The 26,489-nt window shown below is 40.4% G+C and overlaps 5 protein-coding genes across 5 annotated transcripts; 2 read left to right on the plus strand and 3 right to left on the minus strand.

The window, feature by feature from the left end:
- Positions 1–2,442: 2,442 nt before the first annotated feature.
- On the minus strand, positions 2,443–4,183 carry gdpgp1 (GDP-D-glucose phosphorylase 1). The gene is made up of 2 exons (XM_053319511.1): positions 4,021–4,183; positions 2,443–3,607 (listed from the first exon to the last, which is right to left on the minus strand). The coding sequence occupies exon 2, from the start codon at positions 3,597–3,599 to the stop codon at positions 2,499–2,501; it is 1,101 nt and encodes a 366-aa protein (XP_053175486.1). The 5' UTR covers positions 3,600–3,607; positions 4,021–4,183; the 3' UTR covers positions 2,443–2,498.
- Positions 4,184–5,564: 1,381 nt separating this feature from the next.
- On the plus strand, positions 5,565–11,980 carry LOC128359447 (titin-like). Its single transcript, XM_053319941.1, has 3 exons — positions 5,565–5,634; positions 5,971–11,804; positions 11,933–11,980. The coding sequence occupies exons 1-3, from the start codon at positions 5,565–5,567 to the stop codon at positions 11,978–11,980; spliced, it is 5,952 nt and encodes a 1,983-aa protein (XP_053175916.1).
- A 1,487-nt stretch (positions 11,981–13,467) lies between these two features.
- On the plus strand, positions 13,468–15,277 carry LOC128358452 (calcium and integrin-binding protein 1-like). Its single transcript, XM_053318734.1, has 7 exons — positions 13,468–13,605; positions 14,025–14,059; positions 14,175–14,271; positions 14,410–14,563; positions 14,647–14,765; positions 14,927–15,015; positions 15,108–15,277. Exons 1-7 carry the CDS (start codon positions 13,555–13,557, stop codon positions 15,127–15,129), a joined length of 567 nt encoding a protein of 188 aa, XP_053174709.1. The 5' UTR covers positions 13,468–13,554; the 3' UTR covers positions 15,130–15,277.
- On the minus strand, positions 15,106–18,016 carry LOC128358451 (RCC1 domain-containing protein 1-like). The gene is made up of 8 exons (XM_053318733.1): positions 17,759–18,016; positions 17,404–17,613; positions 17,147–17,312; positions 16,929–17,050; positions 16,744–16,845; positions 15,889–16,044; positions 15,776–15,805; positions 15,106–15,645 (listed from the first exon to the last, which is right to left on the minus strand). Exons 1-8 carry the CDS (start codon positions 17,967–17,969, stop codon positions 15,491–15,493), a joined length of 1,152 nt encoding a protein of 383 aa, XP_053174708.1. The 5' UTR covers positions 17,970–18,016; the 3' UTR covers positions 15,106–15,490.
- An 838-nt stretch (positions 18,017–18,854) lies between these two features.
- Positions 18,855–26,259, minus strand: unc45a (unc-45 myosin chaperone A). The gene is made up of 19 exons (XM_053318793.1): positions 26,109–26,259; positions 25,838–26,030; positions 24,804–24,979; positions 24,580–24,669; positions 24,289–24,456; positions 23,848–24,016; positions 23,548–23,718; positions 23,235–23,406; positions 22,795–23,095; positions 22,593–22,687; positions 22,293–22,434; positions 21,987–22,127; positions 21,675–21,802; positions 21,524–21,590; positions 21,322–21,435; positions 21,097–21,212; positions 19,983–20,100; positions 19,736–19,891; positions 18,855–19,623 (listed from the first exon to the last, which is right to left on the minus strand). Exons 1-19 carry the CDS (start codon positions 26,130–26,132, stop codon positions 19,336–19,338), a joined length of 2,829 nt encoding a protein of 942 aa, XP_053174768.1. The 5' UTR covers positions 26,133–26,259; the 3' UTR covers positions 18,855–19,335.
- Between the last annotated feature and the right edge of the window lie 230 nt (positions 26,260–26,489).

The raw sequence follows: 26,489 nt of genomic DNA on the forward strand, positions 1-26,489 counted from the left end.
TGTGGTCTTTAAACAGTTTACACAGGGGTGTCCGGAAGCCTGACTGGCTCTGACATGACGGGCATGAGGGTGACTCCCTTTGGACATGACAGCACAGATAACCTCAATTTGACTCCATGAAGCCTATTAGTGTATTTTTTTCTCCAAACAAACCTGTGTCCCACAAGATGTGATTTCCAACAACATTACAAGATTTAAAGTAAATTTCACAGACAAGTGTAAACTTAACCTAAAGATGAAACCAAGATGTCATTCTTGTGCATTTTTTGTTACCAAGTAAGATTTTATGCCAAGTGATTCAAGAAGTCAAATGTCCTGGACAAGGGACTGTCCAAAAATATCAAAGAGAAAATATCTTTATAATATCTCTATAATCATATAATATACATACAATATCAGAAGCTCAATAGGAAAAATGAGCCAGTCAGCAGTTAAACATATAGGTCATTACACCAGTTGTGCATTCAACAATAAGGAACCTCATTAAAATGAGTGAGCAGGTATCTTTGCTTATTGCTTGGGTTAGCATTGCTACCTTGGTGATGTAATTCTGGAGGTTGATGAGCTCTTCAGGGATGATATATTTTCGATGTGATGTGTAACCTTAATCTTGCTCAATCAAAGGACTGCTCTCTGGTTTTTGCATTTCCAGATTCAAGAGTAGCTTTGGAGCATAATCATTGCAAGGAAATGTTTTATATATTATTTTATTTTTTTGAAAGACATTGAATGAGGTTATTTAGAGACAAATACTTACTAATTTTGTGTCAATTTAACTCCCTGTTTCTGTGTTTGAAGCAGTAAGTGTGTGTGTGTGTGTGCTTTATGATTAATAAAAAAAGATCGTGACTACACTTTGATTGCATTCAGATTTGTGATCTGACAGATGTAGGCATATGTAGCTGGGTAATAAAAGTGTCTTAAGTCTCATGAGTTTTGGCTGGATACAAGAGACTTGAAACAGCAAGTGTAAAAATGACACATCCCAACAGGAGCAACCAGTGATTATCATACTGTGTTTATAAGACCATTAGTAAGGTGGTGTGTTATGGTTTGTTATGGCTACAGCTTACCAGCTCACCTGCTTTTTCTGAGCCACAAATTCAGGCAGATGTTTTCAGTTGTTGTAGCTGATTAGACCTCTAACTAAAGACATGTGCACACTTCAGTTGACTGACATTAATGTAGCTCACCTGTTCGTTTTGTAACACGTTTTAAGGTATCGATCACAATCATTTAAATGGATAATACATATTAATCATAACAGGATTTTTAGTGCAAAGTTGTTATTGTCATACTCACAAATAATATGTAATTTAATAGATAAAATTGAAATGGCTTTCTGTAGAAAATAACTAGTTTGGCTCCAAGGAGTCATAATCTTGCACAGTGTTGTGCTTCTATTTTGTGTTTTTCAGTCTGTATATATTTATGCAGGTCTGGTTCCTGTTCAGTTCCATTAAATGAAAACACATCCTGCAGACTGTTTCCCTTTGCTACAAGAAGATATTTTGATACTTATATTTCTCATTTCTCCTAGTCTGCATCTATAAGCCTTTTACATGAAGGCCATTTTGACATGTTACAGTAAGAAAAGCACAGGTGCAAATAATGAAACTAATGATGCACAAATTACATTTAGCTGCTTTTATTTCAGAGTCATTGTATTGGCAGTACTGGCTCACTGAATATAAGAATCATCATTTATGTTCCAAACAATATGAAAAGGTGTGCAAACATTTTTCTACTGTGATGGCAGCCAGCTAAATACGTGAAATGTTAGTATTTTGTCCTCCTTGACGTGGAAACGTTTGCTACCTCTTCATATTTTTTTGAACATGGAGTTTGGCACTCCACTGAGAAGCCTAATTTAGAAGTGCAACCTTGTTTTGCATTGTTTATGTTAAATTACACCTGCATTTTTTTCTGCTATGACAAGACTAAATGTGTGCCATGAAAAAGGACTGTCAGTGTTTCAAATCCTCCAAGTCCCGTTTTGGGTGTTGTCCTTTAGTGACTGTTACATGCTCATCTGGGCAGTCAACAGGATTACCACTGACTAGAAAAAGATGAAAAGACTTTCCATTTTCCTTTTGTTATGTTATCAATACAACTTAAGTAATAGTCCTTTTTCACTGCTTATATTTTGAATAGCTTTAATAGGAAAAGCACACAGGGCTGTGTTTCATTGTAGTATCCCAGTAAACAATACCTGTGAGCCAGCATGAACAATACCACCAAACATAAAGCTGGAATGCAGCTAGTCATGATTAATTACAGCTGTGCTTCACCTGCAGTGCTTTGACTTAACACAATGTGTATTTAAGTTTGTCACTTTTACTTTTATTTTAAACTTGTCTCACATTCAATCATCCATTAAAGTACATTCTCCATCATAAACACAAATACACATATTTAAAAGTGTGTCTCTCTTTTATTGGATGCTATGAAATATAGTTAGAGGATAGCAGGGGATAGTTGATGGTGTTGTTCATACATTATAAATCCATTAAATGATGAGTAAGTTTCTGTTCCAACAAAAGAAAATCTGCATCAGGCAAGAGATACTTCTGAATGATATCTACAACATCTTTCTCAGCTATGAGCTCATAGTCCACTTTGTTCTTAAATGGTAAATGCCCAGCGAGCTCACAAAGAGCAACATTGAAAGCAGACTCTTCTTTGGCACCAAAGCAGGATATTCTGGGCCATAAAGCAATACGCACACCTTTTCTTGAGCTGCAATCCTTTTCTCTCTTTATGTGATCACAGGGCGGACATCCCCTGGTCAAGAACAGGTTGTGAGCAATATTGCCATCCACGAGAAAGTCAGTGACTTGGCAGATGGTTCTGGCAACTAACTCTACCCTGTCTGATTCTGTGTAAAACAAAAAGCCTGTAGGGAAGTCCATGAGACGATAAAGTCCCTTCTCAGGAAGAATTGGCTTGACTGGCATAGATTCTATCTTGAGCTCATGCTCCAGGTAATATCCATGTAGGTGTAAATGATTGACAGATGCAAAAGCTCCAAGACTGTTGAACCCCATACGAAAGCCTGGGTCAGAGCTCAGGAGCACAGATTCAATACCGACTTGGATGGAGAACATTGTCAGGACCTGTGGAAAACAGCGTGTTGGCTCTGGAACAAATAGACAATGTCCAAACTCCAAAGGGCTGACATTCACTAGCACCACCATCCTACAGGTTTGAAGCAACTGCTTTCTATTTTCATGTGACACTGCACCTCCCACAGTATCCTTTAACATCTCAAATATGATTTCATCTGGATTGATTTTGTTAAAATTAAACTGCTTTGCTTTGAATTCCTGCTGAATGCTCAGTATCTCCTGAGGTTTTCTTCTCTCTATTCCTCTCCGTATATTCAACTGAGCCACATAGCAATGTGGGCCTGGTAGGATGCGCGTTTGTAAGTCACCCAAATGGTAGCGGAAGAGTCCCCTCTCCATCCTTTCTTTCCAGCCGGCTTGGATAGTTTTGTCAAAACTGGTTGAAGGCAACGCCACACCCAGACTGTTCCCAGTGGCCCGACGGGCATCAGTGACAAAGTCCTGGTTGCTATATACAAACTGGAGCGCCATGGTTGGATCTGTTGTTGAACAATGAAACAGAGAGACATGACACTGACAACAGGGATCATCTCATGGTACATCAGCCTGGTGTCACCCTGCTGATTCATCAGATAAGCAATCAGTGGACAGCAGTTTTTCTGATTTAGAACACCATTTACATACATAATCAATAACAAGACATGCAGGTAATCACTTCAGCTGTATTGGGCTGAAAGTGGCAGCTCTGAAATCAGGGATGTGGTGCAGTGGAAACAAAAACAAATGATCTACATTACGTTACACAAAGTCTAAATATAGTCTAATGATATTCATGGATAAACACACACCTGTGTATTGTGAAAATATGTATCTGTGCCATTGTTTGTTTGCCCATCACAAAAGGAAGCTACTAGCCTACTTCACTTGAATAAGCAGCGTAACAGTCACTTACTTGATTATTTTGACACTATAAAACTGTCAAAGTCAGTGTCTTGAACCAAAGCACGCCTTAAAAGTCCCTCGAAGACAAAAAACGTCCATTTTCAGATTCAGTCGCACATCTGTTTTTTTAAATCTCTGCCTATTAGTTTTTCTACACGCCGGCTTATTTGCCGAGCTAACTTCCTGGTTTGCACGTGCTCTTCTTCGTCGGTATATACCGGCGTATTTCCGGTTCAATGTTTCAAAATGAGGGTCTGAGAAAAAACATTAATGTCATATAATATTGAATTATCACATTGAGAAAATGTAAAAACTTAATTCAACATTTGTGTGATTTCACTTTAAATACGGGTTCATGAGAATGTTTGATTTGGTTAATAAATACAGTAGTAGTAGAAATATCAGACTGAATCATCAAATGAAAACAGGAGACAAACACAGTTGCAACATATTGACAAACAAGGTAATGTTACATCATGTAGCTACATATTGCAATGTTCTTCTCCCCCTGTTATTATTTTTATGGCTGACCATTTGTTCAGGGAGGCTCCTGACTATGTGCACACATATAACCCACCCAACCCAACCCCCAACAAACACACACACACACACACACACACACACACACACACACACACACACACACACACACACACACACACACACACACACACACAGGTATTTAAGAGATATTTCGAGATATATAAATAGTGAAGCCATATGGGAAACCCCCATGTAACAACAATGATATGTGTATAATATTTAACTGCTGAGCAACTTTCCAGTTTTTCCAATCTGACCCAGTTCAGCTTTGAAAGCTGAGCTAGCCAATGAGGCGTCACAGTTATTTTAGTCACTGCATGCTTTTGGAGATAAAGCAGGCAGTGATTGGCAGAACTGTGTATGTCTGCGGGCTCACAGCAGTTCTTGTATTAGCTGAATCTTTATTTTACATTTAATTCCTCATACATACATTAATAAGGATAAACAAGGATGGAAGCAAGCAACAATGAAGTAAGTACAGTTTTGTTTGGGATTTTCATACTTGTCACTAATAAAATACTAAGTTCTTAGCTTATTCAGATATGGCAAAAAATGATTTGGTGAATTTTCTTTTGTTTTTTATTAATGTGAAATGGTTTCACCACATGAGATTTTTAAGAGTTTAAATTTTTTTAATAATCTTTGATAATTAATAATAATAATAGTAGCGTTTTATCTTAGAACAGTTGCCAGTCTGGTCTGCTATGTAACGTCATTTTTAACACCATCATGAGTTTCTATTTCTAGTCTCTAGGGTAAATGTTAGTATGTTTAAACGCTAAAGTTAGTCTTAAAACAGATGACATTTTGTTAAAATAATGTATTTCTGATAACATACTGTGTGTATAACAAAAGTATTAATGTGGTACTAATCATCCAAATTAAAGCATCAGTCATGGAACAAAAGTGGAAAAGTGATTGCCCTGATAAAGTGTTGACATTGGCACTTTTGTATCTGTGTTGAAGACAGGAAAGAAAGCAGAAGATAAGGCTCACAACCTAAATATAAATATGACACCGGACACTAATGCAGAGCTAACAGAGAGGAATTGCCAACCATCCTCCACTCTCATTGTCGAAGGTATGCCAAACATCCTATCATCATGTAGTCTAGATGGCGAATGTTATACTCAATTTTGAAAAAATACTTCACGTTTGTAACATTTATAGTTGTGTAAATATAACACACTGTAAAATTAAACGTAATTTGTTTATAAAGTTTCCAACACATGAAAAGCAAAATTCAATAATCTATCAATAATTTCACTCAACAGAATGATGTGTTCACACAAAGGCATTAACAAACATACACCTGACTTTTCATGTGAATCTCAGATAATCAGTCTGACAGCACAGTGTTTTCATCCAATGTTACATTATTTTATTTTATTTTTATGTTTTTGTTTTTTTTTACTAGGTCAGCCTGCCAATTCCATTGAGAACAGAGGGCACGACCATACAGATCAACCTGGTCCTGTCACAGATAAGGAAAAAGCTATTAAACCAAATCTCCAGATAACTTTTAACACATTTACTGTCAAGAATAGTGAAGATCTGAAAGTAGAGATCCCAGTGGTTGGGCACCCAGCGCCAAAGATTGAATGGAAAAGAGATGGTCAGGCAGTCAAAGAGACATCCAGGCTAGAGATTTCAACGACATCCTCAATGACAGTTCTTCATATCAGACATGCTACCAGGGAGCACTCTGGTCATTACTCTATCATGGCAAGCAACAGTGCTGGAAAATACACAGCAGAAATCACTTTGGTTGTTCTTGAAAAGCCTGATCCACCCAAAGGGCCTGTAAGGATTGATGAGGTCAGTTCTGACTATGTTACCATCTCCTGGGAGCCACCAGAATACACAGGAGGCTGCCAGCTAGACAACTACATTGTGGAGAAACGTGAAACTACAAGTACAGATTGGCAGACTGTGTCAGCAACAACTGTAAGAACTACAATCAAAGTCACCAAGCTCAAGACAGGTAGTGAATACCAATTCAGAGTGTTTGCAGAAAATAGGTACGGAAAGAGTACCTCAATCACATCTCCCATTATAATGGCACAGTATCCTTTCAATGTGCCCACTTCTCCTGGCACCCCCTTTGTGCCTACCGTGACTAAGTACAGCATGTTGATTGAGTGGGAACCTCCGGCCAAAGATGGAGGCAGCCCCATCATTGGCTATCATCTTGAACGCAAAGAAAAAAACAGCATTTTATGGACAAAGCTGAACAAACTCGTTGTATCAGACGTCCGCTTCAAAACAACTGGACTGGAGGAAGGCATTGAGTATGAATTTAGAGTCTTTGCTGAGAATGCTGCTGGACTCAGCCCATCTAGCAAGATATCTGAATGCTATGTGGCAAGAGATCCCTGCGATCCACCTGGTAAACCTGAAGCTGTTGTCATCACTAGAGAGAATATCACAATTCAGTGGGCAAAACCCAGGTATGACGGTGGAAGCACCATTACAGGCTATGTTGTTGAAAAGAAAGAGCTTCCAGATGGCAGGTGGATGAAGGCAAACTTCACAAATATTCTTGAAACTCAGTTCACACTCTCAGGTCTGACAGGAGGCCAAAGTTATGAGTTTAGAGTAATTGCCAAGAATGGTGCAGGTGTTTGGAGCACACCTTCAGAAAGTGTAATTATCATCGCTCAGGATGTTATTGAAGGGCCATCAGTATTCATGGATCCTAAGTTCAAGACTACTACTGTTGTCCAGGCCGGTGAGACATTCAATATTGAAGCTGATTACTTTGGGAAGCCCCTCCCTGAAGTAAGGTGGCTAAAGGACGGTAGGGAAATCACCAAATCTACACAAAGAATGGACGTAAAAAACACCCTCACCCATACATCTCTGACTGTAAGGGACTGCACACGTGTGGATGGGGGACACTTTGTCTTGAGCCTTAGTAACATTGGTGGAACAACATCTACCCAAGTTAATGTGAAGGTCCTGGATAGACCTGGTCCACCAGATGGACTTTTGAGGGTGAAAGTTGTCAGTGCAGAGAAGTGTAATCTTCACTGGAACCCCCCCTTAAATGATGGTGGTGCCAGTGTTTCCCACTACATCATTGAAAAAAGGGAGACCAGCCGTGTCACATGGACAGCAGTTGAACCTCATGTTGAAGTGGTCAGTTACAAAGTGACAAAACTGGTGCCTGGCAAAGAATATATATTCAGAATTGCTGCTGTGAATAAATTTGGTGTTGGAGAATTTCTGGAATCAGAACCCTTCATTGCACAAAACCCTTTTACAAAACCTAGTGCACCTCCTACCCCTACAGCCAGTGGAGTGACTGGAGACTCTGTAGTGTTGACATGGGAGAGGCCTGAGACTGATGGGGGCTCAGAGATTGATGGCTACATTCTGGAGAAACGTGACAAGGAGGGTGTCAGGTGGACTAAGTGCAACAAGAGAAGACTGAATGACTTGCGTTTCCGATGCACCGGTCTTACTGAGGGTCATTTCTATCAGTTTAGAGTACTGGCAGAGAATGCTGCTGGTATGGGTGCACCCAGTGAGCCAAGTGAGTATATTAAAGTCTGTGAGGCTACTTACCCTCCTGGTCCCCCTACCAATCCCAAAGTGACAGACCATTCCAGCAGCACTGTGTCTCTGAACTGGTCAAAGCCCATATATGATGGTGGATCTGCCATCAGTGGATTTGTAGTTGAGTTGAAAGAAGCAGCAGAGGATGAGTGGATCACGTGTACACCCAGCAAAGGTGTAGAGGACACAAACTACACTGTGAGGAGACTAAGAGAAAATGCAAAGTACAATTTTCGTATACGTGCAATTAATGTTGCTGGAGTTGGAGAGCATGTGGATCTACCTGAGTCTGTGGTAGTGACTGAAAAACTGGAGGCACCTGAGATTGAGTTAGAGACTGCTTTGAGAAAGATTGTCAGTGTTCGATCCTGTTCCACATTATGTCTCTTTGTCACCATCAGAGGAAGGCCAGAACCTGAGGTCAAATGGTCCAAGGAAGGTGGCACTCTCAGTGAGCGGGCTCAAATTGAGGTAACAAGTTCCCACACAGAGTTACTGATTGAGAATGTCAATAGAAATGACACAGGGAAGTATGTGTTGACTGCTAAGAATTGTAATGGCTCCAAATCAGCATTTATCAATGTCAGAGTACTGGACTCTCCCAGTGCACCAACAAACCTAGAGGTGAAAGATGTAAAGAAAGACTCTGTGTCCATCTTCTGGGAGCCTCCTCTCATTGATGGAGGAGCAAAGATTTCACACTACATCGTAGAAAAGAGAGAAGAGGCAAGGAAGGCATTCTCAAACGTCTGTAGCAACTGTGTGAGAAACTCATACAAGGTTGACAATCTCCAAGAAGGATGCTTTTATTATTTCCGTGTCCTGGCAGTGAATGAGTTTGGCACTGGACTGCCAGTAGAGACCAGTGAGGCTATAAAAGTGTCTGAGGCTCCTGTGTCTCCTGGGAAAATCACCCTCATTGATGTTAGCTGTAGTAGTGCAAGACTCTGTTGGGAGAAGCCTGACCATGATGGAGGAAGTAAAATCACATGTTATATTGTAGAAATGCAGGCTAAAGGAGATGACACATGGACAATATGTTCAGAGGGTAAAGCATTGGAAGTGACTATTAATGGACTGTCAAAAGGAAAAGAGTATTTCTTCAGAGTGAGTGCTGTGAATGAAAAGGGAAAGAGTGAACCAAAGTCCCTGCTGGCACCTGTTGTCGTTAGGAACACAAGTGCTGAGCCCATTATTAATTTGCTGTCCAACACATTCAGTGTGAAGGCAGGGAGTGATTTAAAGATAGATGTTCCATTCAAGGGTGTGCCAAAGCCAGAAGTAACCTGGAAAAAAGATGGCAACATCCTGAAAGAGACGAGCAGGGTAAATGTGCACACATCTGACACATCATCTCAGATCATTATCAGAGATGCAACAAGGTTAGACGTTGGTGTGTATGAGGTGACCCTCACCAACTCAGTTGGCACCACATCCACTGAAATCTTTGTTAATGTTTTTGAAAGACCTGGACCACCAAGTGACCTCAGTGTGGTTGAGGTGAGTGCCGATTTTGTGTCTCTGTTATGGCAGCCCCCACATTATACTGGAGGATGTCAAATCAGCAATTATGTTGTTGAGAAGAGAGATACAAGTAGCACAATATGGCAGACTGTGTCAGCTACAGTTGCCAGAACATCAATTAAAATTTCCCGTCTAACAAAGGGCATGGAATATCAGTTCCGTATCGCTGCAGAGAATCGCTATGGCAAGAGCCAATTTGTTGATTCTGAAGCTGTTGTTGCACAGTATCCTTTCATGCCCCCTGGTCCACCTACCAACCTTCATGTTGTGAATGCCTCAAAGTCTATCATGGTGATTGCATGGAACAAGCCAGACAGTGATGGTGGGAGCCCTATCATTGGTTATCATATTGAATGCAAAGATCAGAGCAGTATCCTGTGGACAAAGTTAAACAGAAGCCCAGTTACCGAGAACCAATTCAAGGTTACAAGTATTGAAGAGGGGCTGATGTATGAGTTCAGGGTTTGTGCCGAGAACATGGCTGGTGTTGGATCCTGCAGTAAAGCATCTGAGCATGTAGCAGCAAGAGATCAGTGTGATCCCCCAAGCAACCTCACAGTCACCAGTATAACTAACAGCTCAGTTTCACTCTCATGGGACAAACCAGAATATGATGGCGGGGCTAAAATAACTGGCTACATCGTTGAGCGTAAAGAGCTCCCAGATAGTTGCTGGCTTAAGTGCAACTTCACCAATTTACTGGACACTTTCTTGGAAGTGACTGGCCTCATAGAGGATGCACAGTACGATTTTCGTGTTATTGCAAAGAATGCAGCTGAGCTCTTCAGTGCATACTCTGAAACCACCGGACCTGTTACAGTGCAGCATGATGTGGAACCGCCAAAAATTATCCTGGAGGACAAATTTAGACAGGTGGTGGTTGTCAAAGCAGGAGAACTCCTAAGAATAGATGCTGAAATCTCTGGCCGCCCCAATCCTACAGTGTTGTGGTCAAAGAATGGTAGAAATATTGGTACCAAGGGAAGGGTTGAGATTACTGCAACAAAGACGCATACCTCTCTACTCATCAAAGAAAGTGTTAGAAAAGATTCTGGACAGTATATTCTCACCCTAAAAAGCACAGGTGGTATCACATCTAGGGCTATTACCTGCAAGGTCCTGGACAGGCCTGGTCCACCTGCTGGGCCTCTGGAAGTGTCTGGACTCTCAGCAGAGAAATGCACCTTGTCATGGGGACCCCCTCAAGAAACTGGAGGCGCTGAGATCATGTACTATATTGTTGAGAAATGTGAAACCAGCCGTGTAGCCTGGACCCTTGTGTATGGTGACATGATGGCAACTACTTGCAAAATAACAAAGTTGCTCAAAGGAAACGAATACCTTTTTAGGGTGAAGGCAGTGAACAAATATGGGGAGGGAGAGACTTTGGAAAGTGAGCCCATCAGGGCTATGGATCCCTTTACTGTCCCATCTGCTCCGACTGATGTCGAGGTCACAAGTGCAACCAGTGATGCTATGACTATATGCTGGAAGAGACCTGCCTCTGATGGCGGTAGCCGCATCAGCGGCTATATCATTGAGAAAAGGGAGAAGCAGGGCATTCGCTGGGTACGTGTCAATAAGAAGCCAGTCTATGACCTACGAGTCAAAGCTTCCTGCCTATATGAAGGATGTGAGTATGAATTCAGGGTCTTTGCTGAGAACGCTGCTGGGCTGAGTGAACCAAGTATCTCATGCCCACTCACCTTGGCAGAGGATCCAAAGTTTCTGCCTTCGCCTCCTGCAAAGCCCACCATTATCGATTCAAGCAGGTCATCAATCACTGTGTCATGGAACAAGCCGCTGTTTGATGGTGGAGCAGCAGTCACTGGATACAAAGTTGAATTCAGAAAATCAGTAGATGAGGTCTGGGATGTTGGTGTGCATAACACAGATAAAACTGAGTTTACAGTAACTGGACTTACATCAGGGACAGAATATGTTTTTGTTGTGAAATCTATAAATAAGATTGGTATCAGTGAGCCCAGTCCTGAAACAGATCCTCAAGTGGCAATGGAGAGAGAGGAGGAGCCCAAGTTTGACATCAGCGCTGAGATGAGGAAGACCCTTCCTGTTAAAGATAGCAGCTCCTTCACACTGACTGTGCCTTTCACAGGCAAACCTATTCCCAGTGTGACATGGGAAAAAGCAGATGTTGATCTGAGAGTCAGAGGATTAATAAATACCACCAGCTCTGTCACCTCCATCACAGTGGAACAGGCAACACGTGATGACTCTGGCAAATACATAGTCAAGCTGCAAAATGGTGTTGGGAGTGCCTCTTTGACCCTAAGTGTGAGAGTTTTGGATTCACCTGGTCCTCCAACTCATGTGAGAGTTAAAGATGTGACCAAGAACTCTGCCACTGTTACCTGGGACATCCCTGAGAATGAGGGAGGTGCCCCTGTTAAGAATTACCATGTAGATATACGGGACATTAGCAGACAAGGGTGGACAAGACTCACTCACAAATGCCGCCGACTGTCCTATAAGGTGTCTGACCTAGAAGAGGGAGGAATCTACTTCTTCAGAGTCACAGGTGAAAACGAGTTTGGCATCGGTGTTCCGGCTGAAACCAAAGAGGGAACAAAAATGACAGGTAATGAGTTGTTGTAGTCAGTGTGTACAAAATAAACGTATTAGTATGATGTGATTAGTGTGTAAGTACAGCAGAATGTAAACGATGTGAGAGAACAATTAAATATATTAATAACTTAAACTTCTCTAACTGAACATTATTTTGCTTGCAATGTTAAGAGTTTTTCTGTTTTTGTCTTTTCATTTCAGATACAACAGACTGGGAGACAAATCCAGGAGCTTAGCTTGTCTCCTTCCCAGGGTTGAGTTAATCATTCCCTGATCATCCTGTCAAGATCCTAATCTATTTCTCATTTATTTCCATTTTGCCGAGCAGTTAGCTGAGTTATAAATATTTCCTGACTGTGTTTAATTCATAAAATGATGTCAAAAAACGTTTTATCCGTTAGTGTATGCTATGTGAATTAATACATTACCAATAGCTGCCATTTTGTAGATTATGTGTCTTTTAAAATGGTTATATAGGTATTAAGCCTAATTAATGACAGATTTTATTTATAGAGGCAAAATACAAGGATGCCCCTATGTTGTTTGTTTCTGTTTCTAACAATAAAAAAACATAATCTTGTGTGTGGGAAAACTACAATAAAATGAAGATATTGAGAAACATTGTAGTGCTTCATTTTGGATTTGTTATGAAAAAGGACATACTACATGGCTAACACTAGATGGCACTAAGACATCCCAAAGAAGAACCAGCAAGACAAGATTATAATTTAAAAAAACAAACAAAACAAAACAAGTAACCAAGGTCAAAAATCAGGAATGGAAAGATAAAGTCCATAAAAGGTGGCATTGACTGGAGTTTAATTTTGAATAGGCTACTTCTATAGTTCATACAGTTCAAAGCTCATTTGAGATAGTTGTGGCACCTAATATTATGGACCTAGTGCTGAGAAGTTCTTAATTTAACAGTATGAAACATTTCTCAATAACAATGTTACAGTGAAGTTTTGCTTGTGGTTTGTAAATGGAAATATTTTCTTTTGATTAAACTTTTTGTAGTATGAACTGTCAATCAAGTAAGGAAAAATTACCCTCAAAAATTCAAGAGTGGTACCAGGAGCAAACTGGCAAAAGAAAAGAAAAAACATTTTTATAACCACTTGTAAACGGTGTCAAAACAAAGCAGGAGGATGAAAAGTTTTGAGTACACCAGTTTGCCCAAAGTACGTCACTATAGAAACCATTACGTAGCTAACTACAGGAAAAGGAGTGCACTAGCCAGAAACCGGAAGTAAGCTATGTATATCAACTAGTTAGTTTGGGGTAACTATTTATAACACCAGAAGTACATTTTCGAGTCAGAAACTACAAGATGGGAACAACGGCTAGTCAACTCGGAAAGGATTTGCTATCAGAATACCAAGTAAGTGCCCAAAATCCAAGATTCCTAAAACTAATATGACATCGTGAACACAAGTTGAAAACACTTGTTAACATTAATGGAGGATCGCGCTGTAATGTTAGCTATCTTTGCGTAACATTTTAAAGCAAAAAACAAAGACAAAAACAAAAAAAAACAAACAAACAACTATTAAAGCTTTGTACAGTATGATTTATTAGATGCCTGGAGTTATTATAATCCCTGTAAAGTAAACACAACGGTAATGGCTGCTTTTCCGAAGTAACAAGTTGACATCAAGCATAACAATAGTTAAAGCTAATGTTGTTGCTAATATCTGCTAGTAGTCAGACCCAAAAAAGTATCCCAGGGGTTTAAAAAGTAGTTTTTCAGGTTAATTGTGACTGTCATCTTGTTTTAATAATGCGTAATTTTACTTCAAGGAGCTGACATTTTTGACGAAACAAGAAATTCTTCTGTAAGTGACCAGCTGCATGCCACATAACATTAATATCACTCGTTTTTAAAAAGATTAATCTAGCAGTGCTTATTGCAATAAATGATGAGTAAATTGTGCCTTGTTGTTTTTACAGTGCACACAAGAGATTCACTGAGCTGCTTCATAAAGATCAGAAAGACCCTACTGACAGAGTATCAATGAACACGATTCTTACTCTACCAGAGCTGAAGGTGAACAATAAAACAGAGGGAAATGTGATGTAATGTTCTTTTTTGTTAATTAGGATTGTCCTGTACAGTATGTGTTCTCAAGGAAGTGCTTCAAGTACTGATAAACTGTACTGACCCTTGTACTTATTCCTGTCACAGTCCAACCCTTTCAAAGAAAGAATCTGCCATGTATTCTCAACATCTGAACACAAAGACGGAGGCCTCACATTTGAAGACTTCCTGGATCTTTTGAGTGCCTTCAGTGACTCTGCCACTCTGGAAATCAAATCCCACTATGCATTTCGTATATTTGGTAAATAAGTTAATTTAAATCAAACTTGTTCTAATACACTTGAGGCAAATCAATCTGTGTATTAAGTATTTTGATATTTCCAGACTTTGATGATGATGGAACCCTCGATTACGGTGATCTGGAGAAGCTGGTTAACTGCCTGACCGGTGAGACACAAGATACAAGACTAACCTCCGAGGAAATGAGACAGCTCATCACCAATGTGAGTTTGCTGCACCTCACCTTTTTTAAAGATGCAAAAGCAGTATGAGGGCCAGAGACACACTGTCTGTTTAGAAAAGTCCTCTATGGCTGCAGCTTAGTGCACAGTTTATTGTAATAGGTCACTGGGTCTAACAGTTGTTTCTGCTGCATGTTGTTCAGATTCTTGAAGAGTCGGACATTGACAAGGATGGAACCGTCAACCTGTCCGAGTTTCAGCATGTCATTTCAAGATCGCCAGATTTTGTCAGGTGTGTAGAAACCTCATTACTGCTCAAAAAAGTGTATGTTTTTGTTCAACAACTTTTTTTATTTTATACAGCATATTTTAATTTCTCCACAGCTCTTTCAAGATTGTGCTGTGATGACCTACTGTGGACTGTGGACATGGATCACCCATTAATTCTGATATCATGATGTGTGACTTGCAAAATTAGAACTTTAGAGATTTTACTTAAATTATATTTATCTGTGAATTTTACCGTATTAACCCTTTTATGTATGTGAAATATAAAACCTTTTTTTTATATTTCTATAAAGAAAGTTTTAAAAAACTGATTTTACCAAGGTTTTCTTTTTATATAGACAAGAGAAGCTTAAATATGTGTGTGTGTGTGTAATACAAAGTGCATTTAATTCAGTTTTGTATTTGTTGTAATAACAAACAGTTCCTGGTACGTTGTCCAAAGTCCATTCTTCACGTGTAACAGTGACATTTCATAACATTTAAGATTCAGCCACTTCCTCCTTGACAACAGCAGCAAAAGTGTTCCACGGCCCACATACAACATTGACCACACACATCTGCTGCTCTCTGAAGAACTCCACACGCTGTGGCTCATCTGAGCTCAAAGTCTGGCGTCCAAGCTGGCCGTATTCCCCTGAAAAGATCATAAAAAAATGGACAGGGAAGTCTTATTAGTGGTACTGAGAATACATTAGAAAGATGTCAAATTTGTAACACATTAACAATCTATTAAAGTGTCACTTTAGATTCAGATTTAGACTTACCCCAGCCCCAAGTGTAGAGGTCACCTGTGGCTAAAATGAGAAAATATGACATTATAAAGATGACATTAATTCACCAAGAAAATGTGCATCCATAGCCAAGAGAGACATCTTACTTGTTACTACAGCTGTGTGCCGGGAGCCACAACTGACTGTCTTGATTTCACATGATGGAGTGATATCTAGAAGAGCTGGGAATGCCTGGATGGATATGAACACTTCTTTGTCATCTTCTCCCTCCTGTGGATTTTCGCGTGGAGATGTGCTGACATCTTGACAGTTAAATTTATGGAAAGTTAATGTTGCTAAACCTTTCAACGCTTAAATCATAATGGAACTTCCTGTTGCATAAATGTGTATGTGTATTCCAGTCAAATGCACAGTTCATAATCTTTGCCATACCTGGAGTGCTGTCTATTGATTCAAAAAGTTAGGGTGTGATGATATAATTAAATTGGCTCATTTTCAGAGGGCAACATTAGGCTGGCATCCTTTAATAGATGGTGAATCTCATTGAAAATGTTCATATTGAGCTCTTGATTTACTGTAAGAATATCACACCTCAAAACAAAAAGTGGCATAGTGCATTACATCGGGTTTAGTTACAGCTAAAACTGAACTGAACTAGCTGGCTATTTGAATTTACAGACAGCCAAAGGAGAGATAGATTCAGTTTTATGAGCCCAGGTTTTGAGATATCTATCTCTGATATTTGTGCTGCCATTTCCAGAAATAAAATCCCGGTCATTCTGGATAGTCTGTGAGAAAGATACTTTTAATAGGGGCAATTTATTCTGCAGGCATGAATTTGTGGATTCTGTTTGTGTTTCTGCTTCTATTGAATCTTACAATTCTGCAAGCACCACAAATAAAATGGGACAAAAACCTGGCCAAATATAACTAAAATCAATATATCCACATGGCTAGATATAAGTGAGAAAACCATTTAAAAAAAAAAAAAAAGGACCAACCAGCTTGTTGGCCACTTTGCTGCTGTGCTTTCCTCAGGGCTTGTGATGGAAGTCCAAGCTGGCCACTTTCATTCCAGCCCCACACGTAGAGGTCACCCCCATCTAAGAAGAAAAGTCATTTAAAGTCATTTTTCACCAGTTAAGTACATACCCCTTTGCACTGCCCACGTCTGTATGATGCTTACCACTAATGCAGACAGAGTGCCAGCCTCCTGTAGCTACACAGCTCATGGACATCCCCCAGAGTGCCTCCACTGCCCTGGGCTGCTCCTCAGAGGTGAGGCCTCCGTGCCCCAACTGACCGTGGCTGTTAGTTAAACACAAGAGCTCATTCAGGTTATATGTCTATTAAAAGTACATACATGTATTTTTCAAATTATGCGTGAAGGTGTGTGGACTCTACCTGCCCAGGCCCCAGGTGTACACAGCTCCAGTAGCACTGAGAAGTACAGCATGCTCTGCGCCCAGTGCCAGACTCTTGGCTTTCAGGTGTGGTGATAGGGACTGGTAGAAGGGAGGTTTTGTGGCTATGTAACCCCCAGGGACTAATGGGAGATTCAGAGGCATATCTGGAACGCAGTGGGGAAAAAAGTGTACTTTTGAGCCTCTCCTTAAAACATACTTCTAGTAGCTGTCAGAGTAGATTATAACAGACATTACCAGAGGATTCTGGCTGGGTTTTTATTTCCATGCTCCATGCTGGAGTCTCCTTTTTGTTCTCCAGGTCCCAGGACTCAACTCTGTCAGGGAAAGCCAGGGTCAAGTATGATTCACTGATAAAAGCGTCCTTACAGCCATGGCTCTCTGCCATAGAAATCCATTCTTTGGAGGTGACAGCTCCGAAACCTGCCAGGCACACACAGCCTTCACCTAACAGAGAGAGCAGAGTCAACCATTTAATTATAGCTGTTTACATAGCCTAGTGTGATATTACAGACCCTTTCTATTCCGGGTACATTTTCTAACCATGGGCTCACAGAGCTTGTAAAAGTTGCTTCATGTCTGATAAACTTACCATCCAAATGCAAAGATGCTCTCCGACTCCAGCTGGCTCTGACTGCACTGGTCTGCATGCAGATATCCTGTCTGCTTCCACTTCTGCCCACATGACCGAGTTCCGTTGGATAAGTTACTTTTACTTCCTTCACGGCGTCACTACCTTTCATTAACTTCTCGTGGATGCATATCTGCCCAAATGCATTAAAGCCAAACCCAAACCAACGCATTAGGAGCGCTTTAAAATCCGCTGGTTTCTCATGTCATTTAAACGATGCTCCGCTGTACGACGCAGTTGTCCGCAAAGTATGGACGCGCGTGAACACAGTAGAAACTGCGCATGCGCTCTTGTGGCAACGGTGATGACCCGTGTACCTTTCATTAGATTTTCTTTTTTCAGGAATGAGTATTGAAAGACACAAAACGAGTGGTTATTTGATTTTAATTTTAAAATACAAGAGATTAAATTGAAATACGAGCTTTTTCTGAGCAGTAATTGGCAAACAATACAAAAACGTTTTCTCATATTCTGAGACCGCATGCGCATGTTCTCATCAAGGCAAGGGCGCAATAAAGACAAAAAAAAAACAAAAAACCTGTCTTTTACTTTTTTGTTGTCAACAAATCCTCCATCTACTAAGTCAATAATGTTCAGTTTTTGTTTAAACCTTTTTCAGTGTTTTAAATCTATGATCATTTTAAAAAGGTGCCACATTGTACTACTGTTGAAATGTACTGCACCACAGGGATTTCTTTAAAAAAAAAAAAGATTAGACAGATAGGAAACAGGAGAGAGGGGGTGCGATATGCCGGCAGGGATTCGAACCGTGGTCGGCTGCGTATGTGGCATGCCATTTTTAAATTTCTGCTTATCCTTACTTGACCAGGAAAATAGCTAATATTTCAAATCTTTTGCATTTTAAAACGAAAATCAAATAACCCTTTGTTTTTCAATACACATTCCTGAAAAGAAATCAAATTACTAAAAGATACATGGACCGTTTGGGTTCGGGTATGGAGAGCTTTTATTTTCCTGCTCGTTTGTACTGAAAAGCAGTTAGAAAAACAACCAACCATACAATTAAGACAGTGGAAATGTAGTGGAGTGATAACTTAAAAAAAACAATAAGCACACAATTATGTTAATCAAATGTCTTTAGGACAGAAATCATTATAAAATGAATACAGTAGTGTGTAAAATAAAGCAAAGGTTTTTTTTGCGAATGTCAAGGAATAGGAATGTATAAAGCAGCCTTATTGGACTACTTTGCAGGATGTTCATTAACATACAGTATAATGAAGACAAATACAATAAGTGGAAAATCAATGTGAGACAGCAGCCAAAGCTATCGTGGGCCAAAACACTTGTGAATGTATCTTCTGGTTTACATATAATGTATTTATTTCAAATTTCTGTATTGCTTTTCACAGTTTTTTCGTTAAGGTGTAAGACACATAAGAATTTCCCGGTCACCTTTTATCCATCCAGACCAAAACTGATTTCTGGTGAAGGTGAAATGATTTCACTGATCCCTCATAATGCTTACAGTACTTAAACAGTGCCATGAGGCTTATCCGCAAACTGCAGCAGTGTTTTCAGGGTTCAGTTCCTTCTGCCTTTTCTTTCCCTTCCCTGTTCCTGATGATGCCGTACTCCATGGCCTTGTCCAGGCAGTTTTGAGCTATCCTTGAAACTGGCCCCGGGACGCCCTCTCCTCCTTTTGCCAGGACAGAAAGAATCTCCAGAGCTTCACTCTCCATGAGCGTGTCAGCGAGACTCTTGTCTGCCTGCATCATGTTGTGAATGATGACCACTCCACGATGACGTAGGTCAGATATATCACTGAGCAGCAGTGCCTGAAAGATCTCCAGCCACTGGGTTGTCTGAGGAAAAAGTACAACACAGACTCCTGTGAGCCAAAACAGAATTTTTAAAAATTGTATTGAGCTGTAGGAGGTGTGGGGAAGCAGGTGCCTCCTGCAGGGGTCTGCTTACAGTGTCAGGGATGCGAGGGCATAGCTCAGGCTGTTCAGCAGTCAGCATGGCCAATGTCCCCGCAGCAGCTTTTCTCAGCCTTTCATCCTCCTCTCCGCTAAAGAGCACAAGCAGCTTCAGACGATCACTCCCAGTGGCCAGGTACAGCTTCTGCACCTGAAGACACATCAAGCACTCACTGCTCTTAGTTAAAGTTTCTACAAATGTGTGCCATTAAAAAATTGATTAATAACGGTGTATGTCTAACCTCTGTGCTCAGGACCAAATTACACATGCACTCTGTGGCAGATGCTCGGACCAGGTTGTGCTCCTCAAACATGTAGCCTTCAATTTTTGGAACAGCCTTCTCCTTTATGATCTTTTGTCTGTGAAACAACACACATCATTATAAGCAGATTCTCTGAACACTGATATCAGAACAAGGCACACATTATGGAAGGAGGGCAAACTTGAGACTTGAAAGGAAAAAATATTAAAAAAAGGGAAAAGCTTTGACCTGATAAAACAGAATAATAAATAAACAGCACCAGGCAGGTGCTTGTATAAGCAAGATAATGTATAATTACACCCATGAAATATTAATAATATAGTACTGTGCAAAAGTTATAGGAACTTCAGAAGTTTAGATCCCAAATGTATTCTGCAATTCAACGATGACTCAAACAGCCAGAGTCAAAGACCTATTTTCAATGACAAGAAGAACAAGAAGTCCTGCAACAAATTATATATATGGCCTTCTCACTGAGCCCTGATCTCATTGTCATCATCAGTCTGGGATTAAATGAGGAGCCAGAAACAGCTGAGACATAAATCCACAGAAGAACTGTGACAAGTTATACAAGATACTTGGAAAAACCTACTTGCCAACTAAGTTTTAAAAAATGTGAGTGAGCCATTGTTCTGAGGACAACTGGTGCTGTTTTAAAGTCAAAGCATGATCACACTAAATATTGATTTGATTTTTTTTCTGTTTACTGTACTTTTTATGAAGTTATTTGATGAATAAAAAGTATTTATGGCATTATTTTATATCCTCACTTTACTTTTAGAACCTAAAATGTTTGCACAGTATTGTATATACAGCACATACATCGAACATTTTCAAATGAATGCATGCAAACTGAGTGGGATTGGGAATGGGATTCATGGGATTATCATTTTTAAATAGGACCTAGTATGTTTGTCAATTAAAATGACTCATAACATTATAACTACATTTATGAAAATGCTGTATCTTCTTTGAGAAAGGATGAAACTTAGGGTCTTGATTTGTAAACAAGTTCAACCATTCTTTTTTCCTATTCACAAAATATTTCACTGTGTACATGAACTCTGGGAGAGACTTCCCCCTGGTGGCCAACCTGAGTCTATCACTGATGCCGGCCAGGTTGGTGAGGGCCATGAGTGACTCGAAGTTCTGCAGCAGGGAGCATTCAAGACTTAGAAGACTGATAAGCGGGCGCACCACCTCATATATCTGATTAGAAAAAACAAAAGAAAACAAACAAACAAACGAAATCAAGTTAAACAAGAACAGCTGTTTAGATATTATTAACAAAATGGATGATTACTGCATGCCTTTTTACCCTTTCTCCTGGGAAGGCAATCTCAGGATTAGATGTGATAGTTATTTTAGCCAGGGCTTGTGCTGCTTTGATTTTCCCTAGATCTGTGTTGTCAGACGCCAGTGGGATCAGAGCCTGTGGTGGAAATCAGTAAACATAAGTCATGTAAGCCTCCTAAGGCAAGGTGTTCAGATCCATGTGCAGGCTAAACTAAGTGCTCTACCTTTCCTCCACCCTGTGCCACCACTGTGCCTCTGTCTTCCTGCCGTTCCACCAAAGCCAAAAACACCCTGCCGTGGGAGATTCATTAAAAAATTCTCATATTTAATCCACAGAAATGACTGAGTGAAATGGACTCATGGCCATTTTCATACCTGGCAATACACTCTCGACAAGCCTCAGTGAGGGCTGGACTCTCCTGTTTGACCATACACACCAATGCAGACACCACACCAGCCTCCAGCAGCTTTACCAGCCTCTTCTCCACATAGGAAGATGCATCCTGACACATGACAGGTTCACATTAAATACATTTCTTGCAGAAAAAAAATACACATGTAACATAAATTGTTAGAACACAAGAAAGAAACAGTGATGTTACAGTAGATCTGCTACTGTATTATTAATATTTAAGGAATGTTGTTTGATTTTAGCTTCACTTGAAAAAAGCAGCATTGGAAAGGTACCTTAGGGTGCTCCTCAGGCACGTGTTGCTTTGCATACTTGGCCAGCTCTACCATTTGAGGGTCTGGTTTCTCCACTTCATAGCTGTTGGTGCAGTTCACTAATGTGGAGCCCACAGCAAAGAGCACTGTCTTATCCTCAGACTGCAGGAACACAGAAAATCAAAGATGTTATTCCAGTTAGCACCAGTATGAAACATGTGTATGAATTTTCATGATTTTCTGGATTCTTATACTGAGACTCTCCTCTGAGAGAAATCATTATTTTCAGTGTGAAACAAATCCAACAGTTACACTGATAAATCAAACCTTTGCTAGTTCAAACATGGCTTGGAGAGCGTTCTTGTCTTCCACAAAGTCTTCCTTCACATCAGCATCAAAGGTGAGATAGGCGAGGCCTTCCACAGACCAGCGGCGCGATGCTGGAGGCAGAGATTCATTACACAGCCACCTAAGAGAGGAGGAGAAACAGCTTGCATCTAATTTCAAATCAAAGAAATGACTCATTATCTGTTGTTTTTAAAATCAGGTTGTGCAACTGAGGGATCAATCACAACACCTTTCTCCTAATCTACAATCAATTTTAAGATCCAGCACAATCATACATACTTCCTGCACTGCTTGGCAAGCTTTAATGTGGATCCTTCTGCAAACTGCTTCATGCTGAAATCTGTCCCTCCTGCTGATCCAAGCTTGCACAAACCCTGAGGAATAATCATCAGAAGTCATAGTTAGTTTTATCTATATATAGATATGTTATTTTTTTCCCAACTGTCAGAAAGAAATACAGTTGCTTCGCTGCAGTATTTACCACCAGAGCTCTCACGCGTATCCTGTCATTCTCACTCTTCTTGTAGAGGTCCTTTAGAAGTGCCACGCCATTGGCTGTGATGAAGGAGGCTCTCTTGGCCTTGCCTGCAGCATGGATAAGAGCCTCTACTGCTATCTGCTGGTGAGTTACATCTTCAGAGGCACACAGAGAAATCACAGCATCCATCATTCCTGACATCTCCAGAGTTCTGTTGCCCACATCGCTTGGTCCTTGGAGAAGCACTGATACTGTCTGGATGGCCCGCAGCTTGGCGTTAAGGCCCTGTCGGCTAAAGTATTGCCTGCACAGAGAATCATAACCAATACGATTTGAAGTTTATCACAAACTACAAAAGTTTTCTTTTATGGTTTATGGATAGTAATGTTTTTTAATCATGTTAACAAATGGAGGCTAAAATTTGGCTATATCTCTCAACTCACTGAACATATTCTTCACATAATTTGTTGAAGTTCTCCCTCTCTTTGTCGCTCTTAAGGTCATCATAGAGTTTGGTGAGCAAGACAGAGCAGCTCATGTGGGAGTTGTCTGTAAGAGGTGGTCCTTCTGAGAGCTCAGGTACTGTCCCTGCCACCTCCAGGATCTTCTTCAGGCCTGCAGGAGGACAAGGAGTTCATTGATCTGGGTAAACCCATGCCAGGTCAAACTGGTGACTAAATGTATGAAATGGGCTTGAAATGCTCAAAACCACATGCAAATTTCATTTTATACATTATGCACAGATATGTTACGCACCCTGGTCTATCACCCATAATGTGACGGAGTTGTCTGGGTTTTTTAAAGACTTGCGTGGCACTTGTTTGACCAGGAGGTTGATGGCACTATCTCTGCCAGGCCCTGACACATTAGCTGCTGGCATCATCTCCAAGAGGTGGCGCAACATCGAGCGTAGTTCCTTGGATGGTTCTGGGTTAAATTCATACAATCATATCAAAATACAGTCAGTCAACACTGAAGACACAGAAAAGAACGCTGATACACACAGAAATGTGTTTGTAAGAGAGAAACATAAACATGATTAAATTCCAAACTCACCAGGAAGTATGGCTTCATCTTTCCCTCTGATCTCTTTATTCATGCCCTCCGTCAGAGCCTCAAACATCACCTGCAGCAGGTGGCAGGCAGCCAGGGACACAGTGGAAGCCCCTGATCCCATTACTGCACACAGCTGCTCCATTCCCAGCTCATTCACTATAGCCATAGTCTGAGAAAAAAACAAATGTCAGCAATAAGTCAGTGAAGCAATTCTTAAGTGTTACAAGAAAGGTGAATCTGGTCTCCTTTAGGATCTGTTGGTAAATGTGCTAATGCAGACGTTACTAGAAACAAAAAATAAGCAACAAACAACTACTAAGAGGGGAATTGCTTCTTCTTTATCCATGTGTTCCAAGAAAGAAAACAAGTTTAAATCCCTGTCAAAAAAGGGGCTTTAAAGATGATGTAAGGAGTGAGTTTATGGGAAACTGTAGCACTTACTCTGGACTGATGTCCTGTGCATAAGCCAACCAGCGTTCTCAGAGCGGAAAGTACAATGTCTTCCTTCTTTGACTGTAGAAGTGTGTGGATCAGTTTCACTCCATCATTACGAAAGATCTGCTCAGCTCCTGCCGCTTCACGAGATAACACCACCAGATTCTGAGCAGCCTGAAATTGATTGTTGGACATTTATTTTTCACAGAGGTACAATATCAAATGAAACACATTATAAGAAGTAGTGAATTACAGCAGTTTACTCAGTTATGTTCTTGCTTTTTGAAGCATCCTTACCTTCTGTCGGTCTATGTCTTTTGCAGATGTATCTAAGAGGAGGGAGAACATTTGTTGCACACGGGCATCTGTGGAGTTTAGTTGCGCCGACTACAAGGTTTAAGAGACAACATCCCAATTAGCTAATGTTAAGTTATAGTTTATGATTAGTTAGGTACAGTTTTAATGAGACAAACCTCCATGACCATTTTTACACTAAAACAATTAAAAGAGTATCACATCACCTTCTGCTGGATCTGTGCTCCCAGCTGTCTGAGCAAATCCTGGAAGGCTTTGTTTTTGGGGTCCATCTGGGCACACCTCTGAGCGTCCAGAAAGGCCTGGTCAAGACGACCAAGTTTCTGAAAAGCCTGAGACCTCCTGAACCTGGCTTTCACATCTCCAGGGTCAGTATCAAGAGCTGAAAGGTGAAAGTGACATTCAGGGCAACTGTTTACATGTGTAAAACTGAATCCAGTTAGTGAGACAGTTCTTATAGAGCTGCAATGGTTAATTGATTAATCGTTTAGGCAGTTTAAAGAAAATGTTGAATGAAACCAATTATTTTTATAAGTCACTTCTAAGGTTAAAGTTACAGCTCCTTAAATTTGAATATTTTCTGGTTCATTTAGTCATCTATAATAGTCAACTAATATATTTGGGTTATGGACTGATGATTGGGACAAAACAAGCAATTGAGGTTGCACCTTTGAAGTTACACCTTGTGTTTTGGGAAACAGTGATCCGACATTTTATTGATCAACAACTAGTCGATAATGAAAATAGTCATTATTTGCAACCCTAATTCGTTACCTAATGATAACCTACAGACATACAGTAGATAGGCTGTGATGTTCGTTTGGTTATAATTGTGTTGGAAAGGGATCTCAACTATATTACTTTTTGAAAGAGATGCTCATGTTGAGCTTTTCGAATTAAACATTTTGGTATTTAAGCACCACAAACCAAATATCTGTCTATTTGGGGTAAGATACAGTTCATACTACATAACTAAGCATTTAACAGGGAAACTGTCTGAATGATTAGATCACGCTACAGATAAAAGTAAGCCTTTTTTGTGTGTCTGAGTTAACTACGATCACCTGTGTGATATCATAAAAAACTGTCAGTGTGAATGAATGAAAATAAAGGGTGCACATCCACAAGACCTCAGTGGGGTAGGTGCTGGATAAAAAACAAAACAAATCAAATCAAGCTTGCAGCTGAGATTCAGTCTTCGGGTACTTCTTATATCTAGGTGAGTTTTGACTTATCCCACCTTTGGAGGCATCAGTCTCTGCCTTGCTGTAGTCCTCCAGTTTCAGGTAGCAGGCAGACCGGTTGCGGTGCAGCACAGCCCTCTCTGTTTGGCTCTCACTTAGCTTTAGTGCTTTGGTGTAACAGCAAACAGCACCCTTAATGTCTCCTACTTTAAAAAGGGTGTTCCCCTCCTCTTTCAGGGCCGCCGGGTCCTACGTTAAGGAGATAAGAGCAGAAGTAAGCAACAAGTCCCAGGTATGAGGCAGTTTAGCTAAATGCTGTAACCTTACCTTTTCTTTTTCACTCACACTCATCTTCAAGGTGCTATACACACATTCAGCGTTTCTTAATTGGGTGAAGCCGTCGCTTAATTGAACTCTCTTATCTAACAAACACCGCTAAATTCAACAAAACATGTTACTGATGCTCTATCTTGCTTCTCTTCCGGGTGTCGGAAGCACGATGATGACGTTTTACGGTGGCAGCCTCGCCCCTCCCGCCACGCTGCATTACCATAAAAGGAAGAGAGAAGAAAGAGAGCAGTCAAGGCATTTTTCCCTCCTTCTTTATTTGGTTACATTTTCATCCTGTGGTACTCTCCGCTCCTCACACACACACACACACACACACACACACACACACACACACACACACACACACACACACACACA

The sequence above is a fragment of the Scomber japonicus genome, chromosome 5 (assembly GCF_027409825.1).
Source record: "Scomber japonicus isolate fScoJap1 chromosome 5, fScoJap1.pri, whole genome shotgun sequence".
NCBI lineage: Eukaryota > Metazoa > Chordata > Actinopteri > Scombriformes > Scombridae > Scomber > Scomber japonicus.

Coding starts and splice junctions, on each gene's coding strand:
- gdpgp1 (XM_053319511.1), bottom strand. CDS start 3,599: ATGGCGCTCCAGTTTGTATATAGCAACCAGGACTTTGTCACTGATGCC.
- LOC128359447 (XM_053319941.1), top strand. CDS start 5,565: ATGACACCGGACACTAATGCAGAGCTAACAGAGAGGAATTGCCAACCA. Junction 5,635..5,970: donor CTCCACTCTCATTGTCGAAG/GTATGCCAAACA, acceptor TTTTTTTACTAG/GTCAGCCTGCCAATTCCATT. Junction 11,805..11,932: donor AAGCAGATGTTGATCTGAGA/GTCAGAGGATTA, acceptor TTTGACCCTAAG/TGTGAGAGTTTTGGATTCAC.
- LOC128358452 (XM_053318734.1), top strand. CDS start 13,555: ATGGGAACAACGGCTAGTCAACTCGGAAAGGATTTGCTATCAGAATAC. Junction 13,606..14,024: donor ATTTGCTATCAGAATACCAA/GTAAGTGCCCAA, acceptor TTTTACTTCAAG/GAGCTGACATTTTTGACGAA. Junction 15,016..15,107: donor AGATCGCCAGATTTTGTCAG/GTGTGTAGAAAC, acceptor ATTTCTCCACAG/CTCTTTCAAGATTGTGCTGT.
- LOC128358451 (XM_053318733.1), bottom strand. CDS start 17,969: ATGCGTTGGTTTGGGTTTGGCTTTAATGCATTTGGGCAGATATGCATC. Junction 17,051..17,146: donor TACACCTGGGGCCTGGGCAG/GTAGAGTCCACA, acceptor TTTAACTAACAG/CCACGGTCAGTTGGGGCACG. Junction 15,646..15,775: donor CCTCTACACTTGGGGCTGGG/GTAAGTCTAAAT, acceptor TGATCTTTTCAG/GGGAATACGGCCAGCTTGGA.
- unc45a (XM_053318793.1), bottom strand. CDS start 26,132: ATGAGTGTGAGTGAAAAAGAAAAG. Junction 21,436..21,523: donor TGGCACAGGGTGGAGGAAAG/GTAGAGCACTTA, acceptor TTTCCACCACAG/GCTCTGATCCCACTGGCGTC. Junction 20,101..21,096: donor GGCATCAGTGATAGACTCAG/GTTGGCCACCAG, acceptor GTTGTTTCACAG/ACAAAAGATCATAAAGGAGA.